Here is an 18,323-nt window from a genome sequence, read left to right as displayed (position 1 = left end):
CATAACTGGAGGATGTTTGTTTCCAGTTTGAAAGGACCCAGTGGTTGAAAAAAAGACTAATACCAAGACATATTTTGTGAATTTTAGAAAACCAAAGATAAAGAGAAGATCCAGAAAGCTTTTGCAGTAAAAAAAAGAAAAATAAGGTACATAGAAAGGAATGGGAATCAGACTTCTCAACAGCAATACAAGGAGTTAGAAGACTGTGGAATCATGCCTTCAAAATTCTGAAGGGAAGAGCTTTTAGCCTAGAATTCTGTGTCTAGAATTCTAAATTGTCTTTCAAGCAAGGACATTTTCAAGCTAGTTAGCTCTCAAAAAATCTTACCTACCTGCCACGGACTTTTTCTCAGGAAGTTATTGGAAGATGTGCTGCCCTAAAGCAGTAGAGTGAACCAAGAAGCAAGATTTCTTAGGATCCAGGAAACAGAGGATCTTACACAGGAAAGAAATGAAGAGAAATCTTAGGATGACTGTGCCTTAGGCCTAGGTAGCAGCTGGTGCAAATTGGGGCAGGGGACAGAAGGTTCTCCTAGGGATATTGGAGGGAGGGAAGAAAAGGAACTGATAGATCTGATATCTAGTCTGATCTAGGAGAATTAATAATAATATTTAATAAGATAATAAAAGATATAGGATAATTAAATTTTACTGAAAAGAAAATCAGTAGGTAATGACTAAATCAAGAAATAACATATGGAAGACATTGCTAGTTGCTTGTCCAGTATCCATTTTTCTTTATGAACAGACCCTATTGTTCAGAGTGGCAAAATGAGGCAGTTCTGGCCAAAGTAAGCAGAGGTTCCTGGTAGGACTTACAAGAAAGCTTACTTTTTTTAAGTCATATTTTTGTACAGCATTTAAAAATCAGAATTAATGCCCCTCAGAAGACCTATAATGAGCAAAATATCAGAATTTTAAATAAGTATTGCACTGTTTTACTGACTCTTCCTGTTGCCTCGGGCTTCCAGCGGCTCCACAAAGCCCTGCCATTCACTGCCTGCTATGAGGGCAGAATAGGTTGTTCAAACTAGTGGTATTATTCTCCATAGACCACTGCCCCTATCCAAAAATATGTCTTCCCCAGGCTGAGGCATTTGAAATGCCTCTAAAAAAGCAAAATATTGTAGGAATATTGCATACTTTAAATGTATTTTTACATATAAAATACATGTACTTATTTTATATATATATATATATATATATATATATATAAAATGTTACACCAGACTCAATTGGGATGTGGCTTTTCAGCTTCTGTGCTTCCAGTCTGGATCTGAAATATTCCTGAAGGGACAGGGCCCTGCTTTTGACCATTCTTTCACTCAAGGCATATATATATAGTGCCTAGTATATGCCAAATAGAATTCTCATTGCTAGGGATGCCAGTGAATAAAACAGACAAAAATGACCATTATTCCTTTTCCCCTGTAGCTTAAGTTTTATTAGGGTAGACAGTCAAGAAGGGATCGATAAGTAAAATTTAGAGTATGTAAGAAAGTAATAACTGTTAAGAGAAAAATAAAGCAAGAAAAATAGGAAGTATATGTGGGGGATGGTAGGGCAGGATGGGCCTGATATCTGGTGACCAGGAAAGACCTCGTGTGATTAAGACATAAAGGAGCAAGCCGTGGAAGGTATCTGGAGAAGAGGGTTCCAGGCAGGTACAGAGGCCCTGAGATGGAAGTATATGTGGCATGTTTGAAAAACATCAAAGAGTTGATCTGATTGGAGTGGGATGAGCAAGGAGAAGAGTAGTAGGAATTAAGATCAGAGAGAAAATGAGGCACTAGTTATATAAGGGCCTTCCAGGCCTTTGAAGGACTTGGCTTTTACTCTAAGTGAGATGGGAAACCCTTCGGGGCTTTTGAGCTGAGGAGGAGCTTGATCTGATTTACTTTTTAATTGGATAACTCTAGGTATTGTGATGCGAACACATTGAAGGAAATGAAGATCAAATCAGGGCAATCAGTTAGAAGGCTGCTACCATAGTCCAGGTGAACAGCCATAACGGTGGTTTTGACCGCATGGAGCGGTTAAGTGGTGAGAAGTGGCCAGATTCTGCTGATGGATCAGATGTGGAATATAGGAGAAAGTTCTGAGCAACTGGAAGAATGGCCATTTACTGAGATGGCGAAGACTGAGAAGAGACATTTTTGAGGGCAATATCAGGAGCTCAGTTTTTGACGTCAGTGTTTGAAATGCCTATTAGATATTCAAGTAGAGAAGTCAGTAGACAATTGGTTATAGGAATGTGTAGTTTAGAGAAGGGCCTGGGCTGGAGAGAGAAATTTGGGAGGCAGCAACAGAGATGGTATTGAAGCCAAGAAATCAGTGAAGATCACTAAGGGGGTGAGTGTAGATAGAGAACTAGAGGAGGCAGAAGGGCGGAGCTCTGGGGTGCTCCAGCATTGGGGATTGGAGAGAGAGAAAGGGAGAGATGGAGAAAGGAGACGAATAAGGAGTAGCCAGAGAGGTAGAGCACACTGAAGGGAATGTGGTGCCCTGGAAACTAGGTTTCAGGAAGAAAGTTGAGTGTTGCTGGTATGTAGCATACCAGTAACAGTTGCCTGAGATTGACTGTCGGATGGAGTAGCATGGAGGTCATTCGTGGCCTAGATTAGAGCAGGGTCAATAGATGGCATGGGCAGAAGCCTGACTGGAATGTAGTTAAGGGAAAATAGGAGGAGAGAAATTAGGGCTTTATAACATCAGAAGGGATTACGTTATAAAGGAAAATGGAGAAATAGGTCAGGAGCTTGAGAGAGAGGTGAGGTTAAAAGAGGTTTTTGGGACCTCCCTGGTGGCGCAGTGGTTGAGAGTCCGCCTGCTGATGCAGGGGACACGGGTTCGTGCCCCCGTCCGGGAAGATCCCACATGCTGCGTAGCAGCTGGGCCCGTGAGCCATGGCGGCTGAGCCTGCGTCTCCGGAGCCTGTGCTCCGCAACGGGAGAGGCCCGCGTACCGCAAAAAAAATAAAATAATAAATTAAAAAAAGAGGTTTTTGTTTCTTGTTTTAGATGCAAGGAATAACATCTATTCCTGTTGGTAAGCTAATGGGAGTAGTACAGTCGATGCAGAAAAGGGAAGAATTAATTGCTGGAGTAATTTTAACCAAAAGCCACTTAATAAAGGGAAAGGGGATGAAAAGTAGGTTCCTGGTACCTGTTGATGTCATGGAGCTGTCTTTTCAGCCATGGACTGCTTAAGGCCATATTTCTTGTTCTGTGAGGAAGAACAAACTTCCATTCGGTTAAGTAATGACTTTTTTTTTAAGGTTTCTATTACATGCACCTGAATGCAGTTCTAAGTGACACAACGTATTTAGAAATATGATTGTAGAACCAGGAGAAATTACCAAGAGTTGAAATGGTTACATTTGAAAGTGGGATGAGAGGCTGTGGTGGGATAAGACAGTAAACAGCTGCTTTAATTCCAAGTATTCTTTGACATTTTAACAATTTATATGTGTATTTCTTTAATTGAAATACTTTTTTTGTGTGTGTGTGTGGTATGCGGGCCTCTCACTGTTGTGGCCTCTCCCGTTGCGGAGCACAGGCTCCGGACGCGCAGGCTCAGCGGCCATGGCTCACAGGCCCAGCCGCTCTGCGGCATGTGGGATCTTCCCGGACCGGGGCACGAACCCGTGTCCCCTGCATCGGCAGGCGGACTCTCAACCACTGCGCCACCAGGGAAGCCCTGAAATACTTTTTAAACATGCCCAGAGTGCTTCTGAGAAGCAGATGTCAAGATAGTGCTAGAACAGCAAGTGATTTATGGGGAGATGTGAAAGATAAAGGGGAAGGAAGCAGGCAGGAGAGCCTTTTGACTGTGATGCTGGTCTGAGCCCTGAGCGATGAGGAGAAAGGACTGGGTATAAGGAGCCTCAGGCTTCAGCATGGTGCTCAGAAAATTTCAGCCACAGGAAAGTCCCTGAGTCACAGTTGCTCATTAGAGGAGTCCCCTGTTGGACTAGTACCACACCATGCTCAGCCATTGGCTAGTAGCCACCTAGGGAATATTTGGTCTTGGTCAGTCAACTGTGTTCCCAGCATTCGTTCCTCCTGAAGGAGCTCTGAGTGATGCATGCCCATGGCCGTCACCCCCACAAAGGTTTATATTAAGAATAAGAATGCGTATCTGTATGTTTGCATACACACAGTACTATACCTGAGTAATCTTAATGTTCAGCTAGCCAGTTTAATATCATGCCCTAATAATTACTCTTTTAGGGAAAAAAAAAATCATTCCTTTCCAGGAAAAATAGAAAATTTACATTGTATCTTGACTAATTCAATCCAAAGTTTGATGACCTATGATAATTCATCAATACATTAACTATTTACTCTTAAATATACAGTAATATATGGACCCAGTTTTAGAACATGGTTATGACACAGAAAATTTTTATCTTCTTCATAATAATGTGTCTTTGTGTCATCAATCAGCATTTCCTTCCTGTTCTTTTCATAAATGGTCCTTTCTTCTCTTTTATTGTTTTCATTTAAAAACATTTCTTTGAAGAAACTCATAATTCCCTGCCTCTGCCCTTGGCATTTGGGTCTCATAATGTTTTGGAAGCTTCAAGGTATTTTGCCACAAAGGAAGCCAGTTCAGGACTATGAATTTCCTCCATATATCCAGTTATAGTTAATAGTAAATATGTTTAAAGCTAAATGAGTTCAAAATCTGAATAATCTAATGACTCTCATTGATTTTCGTGTGTATTTTACAAAATGGAAACAAACACATGCCAGACATGTATGTACTTTATAAAGGGAGAGTAAAGTTTTACATGGATAGCTAGCTAATGAGAAGACTTTTAGTGCATTATATTTTAGTCCTTGTACTTAATTTTTATATAAAAACTTAAAATATGACTTCAAACTTAGAACTTTGTATTAGATGCACAGTTTGGAATGTGCCAATGAGAAATGTACATATAAACTTAGTATATATGGTTGGGTGTGAGAACCCAGCAACTTTACATTCATGATATTTGAGAATATTATAGATATGCCAAAATAGCTGGTAGAGAAAACACATCAAGTGCTTTTGCCAAATTGTGATTTATACCCCTTATTTTAAAAAATAAAGTTAAAAAATAAAACTATTAGGTTAGCATTTATACTACTTAAGTGACTGAAATTAAAGGCAGCCGCAACTATGCTTCTTATAAAATAGTGTTGAATGTAAAATATTCACAGTGGCTTTCCACAGTGAAGTACCTATCATTTGGTAGTCCCCTTGGTCTAGGTAGAATCCTAGGTTGAATTGTGAGATCTCAGTTAACACTATATGCCAAACATATAAATCTCTATCTGTATCCATCCTTCTGCCATAATAGAGGAATAATCTTTACTCCTGTTTAAAGCCAAGCACCCCACCTAGACCCACAGTTCTCAAACTGTGCACTGATACACCCTGGGAATTGCAGTGAATTCACAGGAGTCCTGCAGGATATTTTAAAATTTCAAGAAAAACACAAGACTTCTGCTGGATTCTACACAAACAAGTAGCTCCAGGTAGAGCAGATTTTCAACATTAGAACACACAAAATTCCTTTGGGGGAGGTCATATCTATATGAAGCTGGTTTTTTAGAGCTTGCTGTGATAAAAAAGTAAGTAAGTACCACACAAGAATTAACATAGAACACAATGAGGGTAAGGGTTTCCAGTCTGATTCCAAGGTTTGAGAAGTTGTGTAGTGCCCAACTTCTAATAGTGTACACATCCCATTAGTAAGTAATGTGGTTATTTAGGAATTAAATATATTTTTCTTTCAATCTCTGTGTATTATGTTTTCAAATGGCTACCAAGTTGTTGGGATATAAATACTTAAATTGTTTGAATTCTGTTATTTCTTTTGGACTAGGGGAACCATAAAAATTTCTGAGACACAGAGGGTGCCATGAACTGAGAAAGTTTGGGAGCCTCTGGCATAGACTTGGATCCCATTCCCTCAGAACCCCACATGATTGTCCCTTCTCTTACTGGTGGAAAGTGCAAACTGCTCCATTCTTCTTGGTATCAAATCTTGGCTTATTAGCCTTGTGACTTTGGGGAAGTTACTTCACCTGTTTGTGCCAGAGTTCACTTAACTATAAAATGAATATAAAAATACCTAACTCATAGGTTTATTATAAGAATTAAGTAAGTTAACATACTTAAAATGCTTAGAAAGAGTTTTTGCCACAGATACCTGCTTTTTAAAAATAATCCTTTGTGTCAACTGGACCTTTCCAATAAACTTAAAAAATTTTTTTTAATGTTTATTTATTTATTTGGCTGTGTTGGGTCTTAGTTGCGGCACGCGGCGTCTAGTTCCCTGACCAGGGATCAAACCTGGGCCCCCTACATTGGGAGCGCAGTCTTAACCACCAGACCACCAGGGAAGTCCCAAACTTGAAACTTTTTAATTAAACAAATTTTTTATTGTAAAAAACACATAAAATTTACCATCTTAACACATCTTTAACTGTATGATTTGGTAGTGTTAAGTATATTCACATTGTTGTGAAACATGTCCAGAACTTTTTCAGTTTGCAAAACTGAAACTCTACCCTTTAAATGACAGCTCCGTTTACCCCTACCCCCAGCCCCTGGCAACCATCATTCTACTCTCTGCTTCTATGAGTTTGACTATTTTAGCTACCTCATGTAAGTGGAACCATGCAGTATTTGTCCTTCTGTGACTAGCTTATTTCACTTAACGTAATGTCCTCATGGTTCATCCATGTTGTAGCATGTGACAGAATTGTCTTCCTTTTTAACGCTGAATAATATTCCACCGGATGTATTTACCACATTATGTTTATCCATTCATCTGTTGATGAGCATGTGGATTGTTTCCTTCTCTTGGCTATTGTGAATAATGCTGCTGTGAACATGGGTGTACAAATAGCTCTCGAAGACCCTGCTTTCATTTCTTTTGCTTATATACCCACAAATGGGATTGCTGAATCAGATGATAGTTTTATTTTTAATTTTTTGAGGAACCTCCTGTTTTTCATAGCTGAACCATTTTAAAGCCCCTCCAACAGTACAGAAGGGTTCCAGTTTCTCCACATCTTCACCAACACTTGTTATTTTTTATTTTATTTATTTATTTTTGCGGTATGCAGGCCTCTCACTGTTGTGGCCTCTCCCGTTGCGGAGCACAGGCTCCGGACGCACCGGCTCAGCGGCCATGACTCACAGGCCCAGCCGCTCCATGGCACGTGGGATCTTCCTGGACCGGGGCACGAAGCTGTGTCCCCTGCATCAGCAGGCGGACTCTCAACCACTGCGCCCCCAGGGAAGCCCTGTGTTCTTTTTTTTTTGATAGTTGCTATTTTGTGGGTGTGAGGTGATATCTCATTGTGGTTTTGGTATGCATTTTTCTAAAGATTAGTGATGTTGAGCATCTTTTCATATGCTTGTTGGCCATTTGTATATCATCTTTGGAGAAATGTCCATTCAAGTCCTTTGCCCATTTGTTAATTGGGTTTTTTGATTTTTTTGTTGTTGTTGAGTTATAGGAGTTTTAAAAAGTATATTTTGGATATTAATTTCTTGTCAGATACATGATTTGCAAATACTTTCTCCCACTCTGTAGGTTGCCTTTTTACTCTGTTAATTGTGTCCTCTGATGCACAAAAGTTTTAAAGTTTTCTGTAGTCACATTTGTCTATTTTTGCTTTTAGTGTCATATCTAAGAAATCATTTTCAAATCCAACGTTATGAAGCTTTTCCCCTATGGTTTCTTCAAGGAGTTTTATGGTTTTGGGTCTGAGTCCAGGTCTTTAATCCATTTTGAGTTAATTTTTGTGTATGGTGTAAGGTAAGGGTCCATCTTCACTGTTTGCATGTGGATATCCAGTTTTCCCAGCACCATTTGTTGAAGAGACTGTTCTTTCCCTATTGAGTGGTCTTGGCTCTTGTTGAAGATCATTTGAAGATCATATTTGTGAGGGTATATTTCTGGGCTCTCTATTCTGTTCCATTGGCTTGTAGATCTGTCTTTTGATAGTATCGCACTATTTTGATTATTGTGGCTTTATAATATGTCTTGAAATCAGAAAGTGTGAGAACTTTCTTCTTTTTCAAAATTGTTTTGGCTATTTGGAATTCCTTGAGATTTCTGGTCAACTTAAATAGGCTCTACTCTTTTCTACTCAACCAAATAAACAATTAGTATTCATCTCAGGTACCACCATGTCTTATCCGTTTCCTTCAGAATCAAATTTCTCAAAAGAATTTCTGTTTGGGGTCTCCATTTCTCTGTTGCTCACTCAGCATTTAACCAACTTCAGCTATACTTTTCTCCTGATTACACTGAAAACCTTTTACACTGAGATTACAAAAAACCCTCTGTATTACTAAATCCAATAGACTTTTTTTTTTAAAGCATCATCTAAAATACACAGGAGGATTCAACAGTACCGACCACTCCAGTGTTCTTAAAATACTTTTTTCTGTTAGTTCTCGATGACACTTTGCTCTTCTAATATTCTTCCTACCTCTCCAGCATTCTTCTCTGTGTCCTTTTCAGGCCTATGCTTCTTTCCCCTGTCCTTGAATGTTAGGGTTCCTCAAGGCCTAATTCTAAGCCCTCTCCTCTTTACTCTGAACTCCTGGGTTATCAAATATATATTCATAGCTTCAGTGCCCCCCACCTGATGGATGAATTACTCAAGGGACTAAATTATAGATAAGAAGGCTGATTGGTGAACCGAGAATTAGAACAAAAGCAAGGAGACGTTCTTACAGGATATTTCTATCAGGCTATGGTTAGGGCTCTGACTTGCCCTTGGGCTTTTTCTTTCTTGACAACTGGCGTTAGTTATCAGAGTCATATCCCTGAACAGAGTACAGACATTTGGTACAGGCTTCCTCCAGTCTCTGATCTGAACTGTGCACTGCTCACCACTCCATTTAAAATATTTGACCTGGTCCTCATTTGTTACCTTTTCTTTATGAGAAAAGTGTTGATTAGATTTTGAGAAGCTTCCAAATCATCTGCTTGTTGGAACATGGACAACACCTTTGCCTCCACAGCAACTCATTTACAGGTGATTTGTTCAGGTGAGCCTCAATGGAACTGGCTGACATACACAGTTGCAACAACCACAGTGTCTCCAGACATTGCCAGATGTCCCCTGCTGGCCAAAATCATCCCCACACTTGAGAACCACTGGTTTAGAGGGAAGCTGGTTTAGGTTGAAGAAGGAGCTGGAGAGAAGAAAACCAGATGGGCTACTGCATGGAAATCAACTGAGTGAGAGTTAAAGGATATTAGTTTCTAAGCGGGCCGGTTGTGGGGGGACATAGGATTTGTCCTATGTCTTGGTCTCTACTTCTCCACTAATTATGAGACCTTTGGTTAGTTGCTTTACCCTTCTGATTGAGAATTAGTATGAGGATTAACCTTGTTACTATTATTTTTTAACTTACGTACTTACTATGTACCAGAGTTGTACTGGCATTTCATATGAATTATAGAGATGGTGTGTATTAAAGTCTTCTGTAAATTATAAGATTTTGTACAAAAGTAATGTGCTGTCCTGTTCACTTCTTACCACTGTTTTTATCCTTTAGATCCTTAAAACTACTGGCAAATACAAGATTTACCTTTGTACCATGTTCTTTCGTGCATTTCATAAAATATTGTATTTTCTAAGAACAATCACTTATTTTAGGTAATTATTTTATATATATACACATATATAAAAGAGCTGGATTTAAAATTACATTAGGGATTAAAATGTAGCATCACTCATTTTATAATGAGAATAAGTGAGAAAATGAGATTTTGTAATTTGAAATAGATTTAGCAGGCAAATTTCCAGGAATCTATCTGTTCCATATGTTGAATAACATCACAGAAATCTTTGGGAAACCCCATTGTTAGCACTTCTCTATCTAGAAAAAAATACCTGTTTGTTTCTTGTTCTTTTGTTTCTTTTCCTTAGTCAATTCCCTATAGTGAGTCAATTAAATGTTTTTTTCTTATTCTTGTCTTAACTACATTCACTTTTGTCTCTACTTTAATGGATTAGTCAGGCATGATTTCCCTCTATACTCAGTAATGTTTGCTGAGGGCTTCCCTGGTGGCACAGTGGTTGAGAGTCCGCCTGCCGATGCAGGCAACACGGGTTCGTGCCCCAGTCCGGGAAGATCCCATATGCAGCAGAGCAGCTGGGCCCGTAAGCCATGGCCGCTGGGCCTGCGTGTCCAGAGCCTATGCTCCGCAATGGAAGAGGCCACAACAGTGAGAGGCCCGCGTACCGCGAAAAAAAAAAAATGTTTGCTGAATGAAGGAATAAATTACAGAAAACATGTTATCTCTCTTCCAGCAGGTTATCTGTTAAAATGATCAGTGACCCTACCTTTCATTATAGATTTCCTCAATGTAAAATTGTTTGTCTGTCTATAGTTATGTGTTTCTCCAGAATTTATCCCATGGATTGGATTGTGGGGCAGGGCTGAGGGAGGTATTGGGTCTCATCCTGATGCAAATTCACTGGGCCTCCAGAGGAATGGTTTATAATATTGATACTTTAAATACTTGCTTCAACCCTAGAATTCACTCCAGGGGTCATAATACTTTGTTGCCTCTCTGGATTGTAGTGTTTAGCACCTGCTGTCTCCCATGTCTCCTGATGATTTCATGGGATCAGTCTTGGCTGCCTGATGGATTGAACGTATCACCCAATGTTGATTTCTAGTACTGATCCTGCATGCCTTTACTTTTCACTTCTCCCCAGCTGTCATAATAATCACATGATTTGGGGGGGAGTTTCCTTAGCCAGTGAGAATACTGAATTCAATTAAATTGCTGTGATCACCATTATAAAATAGCTCATTCACAGTTATTTACTGCACCAGTTCTTCAATACATGAGACCATGATGTATCGGTCAATACATGATGTATGATGTAATATTTCTCTTCTTTATGGCTACTAAACTGCCTCTTCTAGGAAGCAGTCATCTGTCTTAACCAATATCTCCACTTCTCTGAGATGAGATTTTCGGCCGTATTCTACGCATATTCTACCAATACATGCCTGCATCATTCACCATTGTATCCCCGTCTGTGTACTTGGCATATATAGGAGGCACTCGCATATTTTTGATCTACTGAGTGAATGAAACTCGGATTCTTGTGGTTGCTTAAGTTTTGTTTTGCTTAATGATGTCATCTGGTAAAATTTTCTCTTTCTTTTCCCAGTTCCATTTCACTTCTAATCAAGTACTCAACATAAGGTTAAGAGAAACCAATTTGAAGAACCATCTGAATATCATGGGAATCATTTCTTAGTTTCTTAAAGAGAAAGCACACATCTCTGGTATGAGCTTATTGAAGAAAATGAGAAGGAAAAAATTATAAAAGCAATAGGAAGAAACATGGTCAGAGCAGAACTAGCAAGGAAGATACTTCCTGTCTGACAGGGTATCGGAGAAAAGGAGAAGTTTCAGTTCCTATTTTGCCTTAGTCATCTTCTGCACAAGGAACGACATTAAAATTGGAACAATGTTGGGAAATCCCATGGGCCCTCTCATTTATTCATCCTGTGGATCTCTTCTCAAACTCAAATGTGCTCTGGAGGTGTCTCCCTTTGCTTCTTTGTCTGCTCTTTCTCATTTTCTGAGCTGTTGAATTCTCCAGTTCCTTGTAGTGGAGTAGGACAGTATCTTGGTGCCCTTTTTCCTTCTTGTCCTGCCAAATCTTACATAGGCTTTTTCCATTTTGGAGAGCTTAAGAACTAACTTTTTGGGGAAACAGGTAGAGATACTTTCCTGTCTGGGCTAGAATATTCTTTTCCTGAGATTCAGACTGTTTTTTTCCCCCTAATTCTGGTTATCTCCATTACTATATTCAGGAATATCTTTGGTACCAGTGTACTTGGAAACCTTATGCTTCCCCACAGGTTGTTTTATAAAAATGCATTAATTAATTTATTAATTTGTTTATACCTTCTTATTCCAAAATCTGGTGTTAGGGATACTGCTAGGACACAAGACATTTGGAAATCTGAAATGATGGACATACCTTGATCCTAATGAGTACCCAAACTAGGTGTCAATAGAGCACTAACCTGATCTTTTAACACCTCTAAAGATTGGAATGTCCCAGAGCTCAGACCTTGGACCTCTTTCTCTCTTTCCACTTTTTTCTTCTTAAGCAACAGAAATTTATTTTCTCACAGTTCTAGAAGCTAGAAAAGTCTAAGACCAAGGTGCTGTGAGGGTTGGTTTCTGATGAGGCCTCTCTGCCTTACTTGTAAACAGTCATCTTCTTACTTCTTTGTCATATGGCCTTTTCTCTGTGTGTGCACATGCAAAGAGAGCCCTCTGGTGTCTCTTCCTCTTATAAGGACACCAGTCAAATTAGATTAGGGCCCCACCCTTATGATCTCTCCACTCACTTTTTAAGGAGAGCTTATTCAGTTCCATGACTTTAAACACTACCTTTACATTGTTGATGACTCCCAAATATAATCTCCAGCCACCACTTCACCCAGAACTTCAGACTACGTGATGTCTCTACTTATATGTCCATAGACACCTTAAACTTAACATGTCCACACCAAACCCTCGATTCCCCCAAGCTAAATTTACTTCTCCTCAAGTGTTTCCTATCTCGGTAAATGTAGTTGCTCAGCCCAAAAACCTTTGAGTTTTTCTCTTGTATGCCACACCCAATTCTTCAGCAAGTCCCCTTTAAAATATATCTCAAATCTGTCGACATACTGTTTCCTCTAGCATTGCCATTCTAGTTCAAGCCATCATCTTCTCTCACCTGGACCACTGCAATAGCTTCCTAATGGTCTCCTTGCTTTTACTCTTGCCCTGATCCCTCTTTATTTATTTATATATATGTATATATATTTTTAATTAATTAATTAATTTATTTTTGGCTGTGTTGGGTCTTCGTTTCTGTGCAAGGGCTTTCTCCAGTTGCGGCGAGCGGGGGCCACTCACTATTGTGGCCTCTTGTTGCGGAGCACAGGCTCCAGACGCACAGGCTCAGTAGTTGTGGCTCATGGGCCCAGCCGCTCCGCAGCATGTGGGATCCTCCCAGACCAGGGCTCGAACCCGTGTCCCCTGCATCGGCAGGCAGACTCAACCACTGCGCCACCAGGGAAGCCCTGCCCTGATCCCTCTTTAAAACATAAATTATAATTCTCTGCTGCTTAAAACCCTATGGCTTCTCATCAGAAACGTCCAGTGTAACCTGGCCCCTGACTACCTTGCTAATTTCATCCTCTGAATATCCCTCTCACTCACTCCCCACAAGCCACACTGGCGTACCTTTCCTCAGTTGTCCCAGGCACATTCTGACCTCAGAGTTTTTGCATTTGCTGTTCTCTGCCTCAAACTCGCTTTCTCCAAATAATCATATCACCTGTTCTTTCACTTCATTTGGATCTGTACTCAAATGTCATCTCCTCAGGGAGGCGTTTTTACTTCTCTTTATTGGTCATTTACTTAAAACAGCATCCTCCTAAAGCCTCCATCCGTATTGTGCTTTATTTTTCTCTGTAGTTCTTATTGCTTTCTGGCATTATTTTAAAACTATTTTTTGTTCTCTGTGTCCACACTCAAATTCAAGCTTCCTGAAGGGAGGTAGGACAAGGACATTGTCTGTTTTGTTCAGTGCTGTATCTTCAGTGCCTAGAACAGGGCCTGGGTCATACAAAATACTAAATATTCATTTGTGGAATGAATGAGTGAATGCATTAGTGGCTGCACCCATCCTTTGAGAAAGATTCTGAAGGAATGCCCAAGCTCAGTGGGCAGGATCCACAGTCCCCAAATCACTGCCCCTATCTCCATGTGTATATCATTTATCTACTGATGTATGTATGCTTTCCTGCTATGCCTTGACACTTCCCCTTCAAATCCTTTCCAGCTTAAGTTCCCTCTTTTACGTACTATCACAGTTGTACTTTCCATCTCCATCCGACAAAAGTGGTCTTTTAGAATTAATTTTATAACATAACAAGTGCTCATACATAGAAAAAGCAATTTCTATTAGGAGATGGGGTTAGTTCATGATAATTGTGGTGAGAGCACAAAATAAGGAACAACAAATTTGGGACTTGGACAAATTCCAAAGTTCTGAAGGAACTTGCACATATCTTGGAGACAGTATCCTTGTTAAATCAGAGCAAATAGGAAAAGTGATAAAAAATTGTAGTGGTTATAACTCACCTGGAGTCTAGTGTTCCATATCTAACATCGAGCCCAGTCTGGGCACAAGATTTTAAAAAAGAGGAATGTGTTCAGAGATGGTAAATGGTATAGTGAAAACATGTGAGTAATGTTTGAATAATAATAACAATAATTATAATTACAGACATTTACTATGTGCCAGACATTACTCTAAATACTGTTTGTAAATAGTAATTTAATCCTCATCCTACGAAGTAGATATTATTATATCTCGTCTCAGAGGAGGAAATGAAGTTACAGAAGTTAAGTAACTCCTTCAAGGTCACACAGCTAGTAAGAGGTAGAGCCAGTGCTGATTTCATTTTGATTTGAGTCCATGTTCTTAACCACTATGTTATTATCTTTTAATATTTAAAAAGAGCACTATTGAAGAGAAACTGGGGCTACTGTAGAAGTTCTTAGAAGGCGGTATTAGCCTTCACCTCAAGCTCAAGCATCGCCACCTCTTCTTAGTCCGCCCAGTCTACCCAGTATGTATTCTTATGATAGGACCAGTAACGCTTTATTACACTTACTTGCTTATATCCCTACCTTTCTCTACTAACCTATATTTAACCTATTTTAAGGGTTATATTTGATTCAGTTTTGAGCCACTAAATTTAGTTTAGTGTTTGGCATATAATCAACATTCAGTTTCTGTTGAATGAAAAAAATGAAGGAATGATCTTTAAATTGATTAGAACTTTCCAGTGGTAGAACAGCTTTCCTGTAAGGTAATAAGCTTCTGGTCACTGGCAGTTTTCAAGCATGGGCTGGAGGCTTGAAGGATGCTTGTAGGGATGCTGCAAAGGAACTTCCATGTCATGTGGGAGTGGAAGATTACACCAGGTTTCCTTCTAACTATGAATTATTTGATCCTGTGATCCTATTATGATTCTTTCTCTAAACATTTAGTTAGCACCTCCTATGTGCCTGGCATTGTTTTAGGCACTGAAGATACAAAGATAAAAGTGGCCTAGCTAGTATCCATAAGGAGCTAGTAATCAGTGGATAATGAAGAAAAGAGGTGCTTAAGAGTATAGGTATAAAGTTTTAGTAGATAAAAATAAATAGAAAAGGGCAGGTATTTGAGGTGCTTTGAATAAATGAGGAAGGGAGAAAAAAGCTATTACAAAGGGGAGAACTAGATATGAAAGATGACCCTAAAATTCCCTGTCTGAGAAGGGAGAATGTAGGGAGTAAAGACCACATTATATTATTATATAATATATTGTTATATAATATAATATGTTATATTGTTATGGGGGAATTCCCTAAAAGGGAACTATCAGTGTTTGTCATCAAGGTATATGGCAGGGCTGGATGTAATTCATAATTCAGTAGAGATTAATTAATTTGTGAAGTATTTTGAAATTCTTGGAACAAATGTGCCTTCTCTTATTAGTCTCGCAGACCAATAAAGTTGATTAAATTCTCCTTTCCCCTGCCCTCCGCCCCACTTTGGGGGCATTAACATGAAATGGGCAATTCATTAAGTCATGTGGGACCCTTCAGTTTCTTTTCTGATTCATGTGCCTGGAATCTGTTAGACCGTAGGGGGGTAATGGTCTTTTTTTTTTATGAACCTGGTCCCTGATGCTGCTCATCTCTCACACATGTCACAGTATGTCTTGTCACAGAATCATCCTCTCTAGCTGGGACATGATGCTTAGGTAGGTGGGGAAGTCCCCTGTTTTGTTTAAAATCATAGTTGTCTTTAGGTTTGGCTGGCATGTTCATGATTAGTTTACTGACAATTGGTTTTTTTCTTTCTATACCATATGCTATTCCATGATTCATCTGCTTTGAGTCTGCTGCCGTGAAGGTGAAACAATTTCTTCCAATGTTGATATTTCATAATCTCATAGATAACAAGCATACACATATGCATAGTCCTTTCAGAAGTTTTAAACATTTGGAGATGAATGAATTATGCTGCCACAAATGGAAAGGAGCAGTATAAAACCATAATGGTGATATCCAGACATCTTTTGTTGGGTGGTTGGGTGAACGTTAATATTAATAAAGCCTGCCTACTTTACTGTATATCTCCTTGAGAAGCTATTTCTGGTATGTGATATTTATTTATGAATTTTTTAACATTTTACTTTAATTGCCTTGATTTACATGTATTTTAATATTTTAGACAAGATCTTTATTTGTAGAAGTGCAGTTTAAATTCCAAATAAATTGTAGGGCTTCCCTGGTGGCGCAGTGGTTGGGAGTCCACCTGCCAGTGCAGGGGACGTGGGTTCATGCCTCGGTCCGGGAGGATCCCACGTGCCGCGGAGCGGCTGGGCCCGTGAGCCATGGCCGCTGGGCCTGTGCGTCCGGAGCCTGTGCTCCTCAACGGGAGAGGCCACAGCTGTGAGGGGCCCACGTACCGCAAAAAAAAAAAAAAAAAAAAGGTAATACTTGCTGTTAATATTGTAATGATGGCATCTTTTCTCTATTTAATGTGTAGCATTGATTATTCAAAGCTTAAGAAATCTTTTAATTTCTGATATAAATAGTAATCTTTGAAAACATTTCAGTTGAAGACACATCACATTTCTGAATGCAGTGCAAAGTAGTTTTTTCCACACGGTTATTTTATAAGTATTTAGAAGATTACACTTCTAATAAACATGGACTAAATTCAGTTTCTGCATATAGCACTAATCAGTGCCCTTATTGTGTTGCATCATTTAACCACCTGTATCTTTTTACTCAGAATGTCAGTGATTGTTTTTCGAAGAAGAAAAGCTCTTTATAATTCCATGGTGTAGATGCACATGTAAATATCTGTATAAGTTGTGCATTTGGAGAGAGATTTTTAAAAGATTCTAATTCTCAGTATATCTCCCTCCCCCTCTCCCCCTTTCCCTGGTTTTAGCTTCTCTTTGGTTCAGGTGTGCTGGTGTCCTTAAGCCTTTCCGGGCCGCAGCTGGAGAAAGTGGTGATTGACAGAAGCCTGGTGGGGAAGCTCATCTCAGACACCATCAGTGATGGTAATTACCCCCGTGTGCAAATCAATTGCCTGCATTAACAGTGGGGCAGGAGAAATAGTGTGTCAACAGGTAGACTAATTATTACCACTGGGGACTTGAAAACACAAGTAATTGCTTGTAATAGCATAGTTACAACCCCTGGGACCCATACAAGTTGTGACTAATATTTAATATCAAAGTTTTTGTCAAGTGTTAGGCTCATATCCTTGAGTATTTTTCACTCTTTGCTTAAAAAATGTGAATGTATTTTCAAAAGAGGTGTTTATTTTTTTTTGGTGTGTTGACATTTCAGATATTTTCATTTTCACATGAATTTTGAATAATAAATAACCCAAATTTGTCAACACAGCCACCAGTAAAAAAAAACAAAAGCAAAAACAAAACCTGTGTTTTGGCTGTTAGGAAGATTCTCTGTTACCAAAGTCTGTGAATACTAACTTTTGAGAGAGTTGGGCAGTATTTATAAATATCAAAAATCAGTGCCAAATATACTAGATAAATCTGAATCCCATTAAGTGATACCGCAATCAGTACATCATTGCTACGAAGCACATAAAAAAAGACTTTAAGCCAGTAATTGAAAAAGTAGGGTACTGACATTTATTAATTCCTAAAAGGCTCTACGCTGTGCTAACCTACGTATATCATTTAATTAAAAAAACTATTCCTTATAAGGTATAGTTATTTCCATTTTATGGATAAGGAAATTGAAGCTGAAATACTAAGGAACATGACCACTAATGAGATACTAAGGACTAGCCCAAAAATGACTAGGTTGAGATTTGAACCCAGGTTCTGGCTGCAAAACCCATTTTCTTTGCACTACGGTGTGCTGACTCCTGAAGTTTTAAGATTATGTTCTTTAATTCAAGGTAAAAAAAATGGTCTAAGAAACAGATTGCATTATCCTTAGAGATTGAAAATTGTCAGTATCTTTAATTGAATAGTCAAAGGAAAGTGTGATCTAATGGAAAGGACAGAGGTTAGATTACAGAAACCTTCCTTCTGTTGTGTGTGCTCACTAGCTATCTCTGAATAAATATCTCTGAATAAATCCTGCAGAGAAAAGCACTCTGCAGGATGGCTATCATTAGCCATATTCCTGATAATGAAAGCTGGTGTTAAGGTTATAA

At 39.1% G+C, this 18,323-nt stretch overlaps 1 protein-coding gene across 1 annotated transcript in view; it reads left to right on the top strand.

Annotated features, from left to right (window-relative positions):
- Positions 1-18,323, top strand: part of WDPCP (WD repeat containing planar cell polarity effector) — a 276,624-nt gene that overhangs the window by 116,348 nt on the left and 141,953 nt on the right. The window contains exon 7 of the mRNA XM_082852381.1: positions 17,076-17,190. Within this exon, the coding sequence (XP_082708507.1) occupies positions 17,076-17,190 (115 nt within the window). The remainder of the gene's footprint in view (positions 1-17,075; positions 17,191-18,323) is intronic.

Source organism: Leucopleurus acutus (genome assembly GCF_964270905.1).
Source record: "Leucopleurus acutus genome assembly, chromosome: 12".
Taxonomy (NCBI): domain Eukaryota; kingdom Metazoa; phylum Chordata; class Mammalia; order Artiodactyla; family Delphinidae; genus Leucopleurus; species Leucopleurus acutus.
The sequence above is the reverse complement of the archived record's forward strand: the minus strand, read 5'-3'. Positions and strand labels throughout refer to the sequence as shown.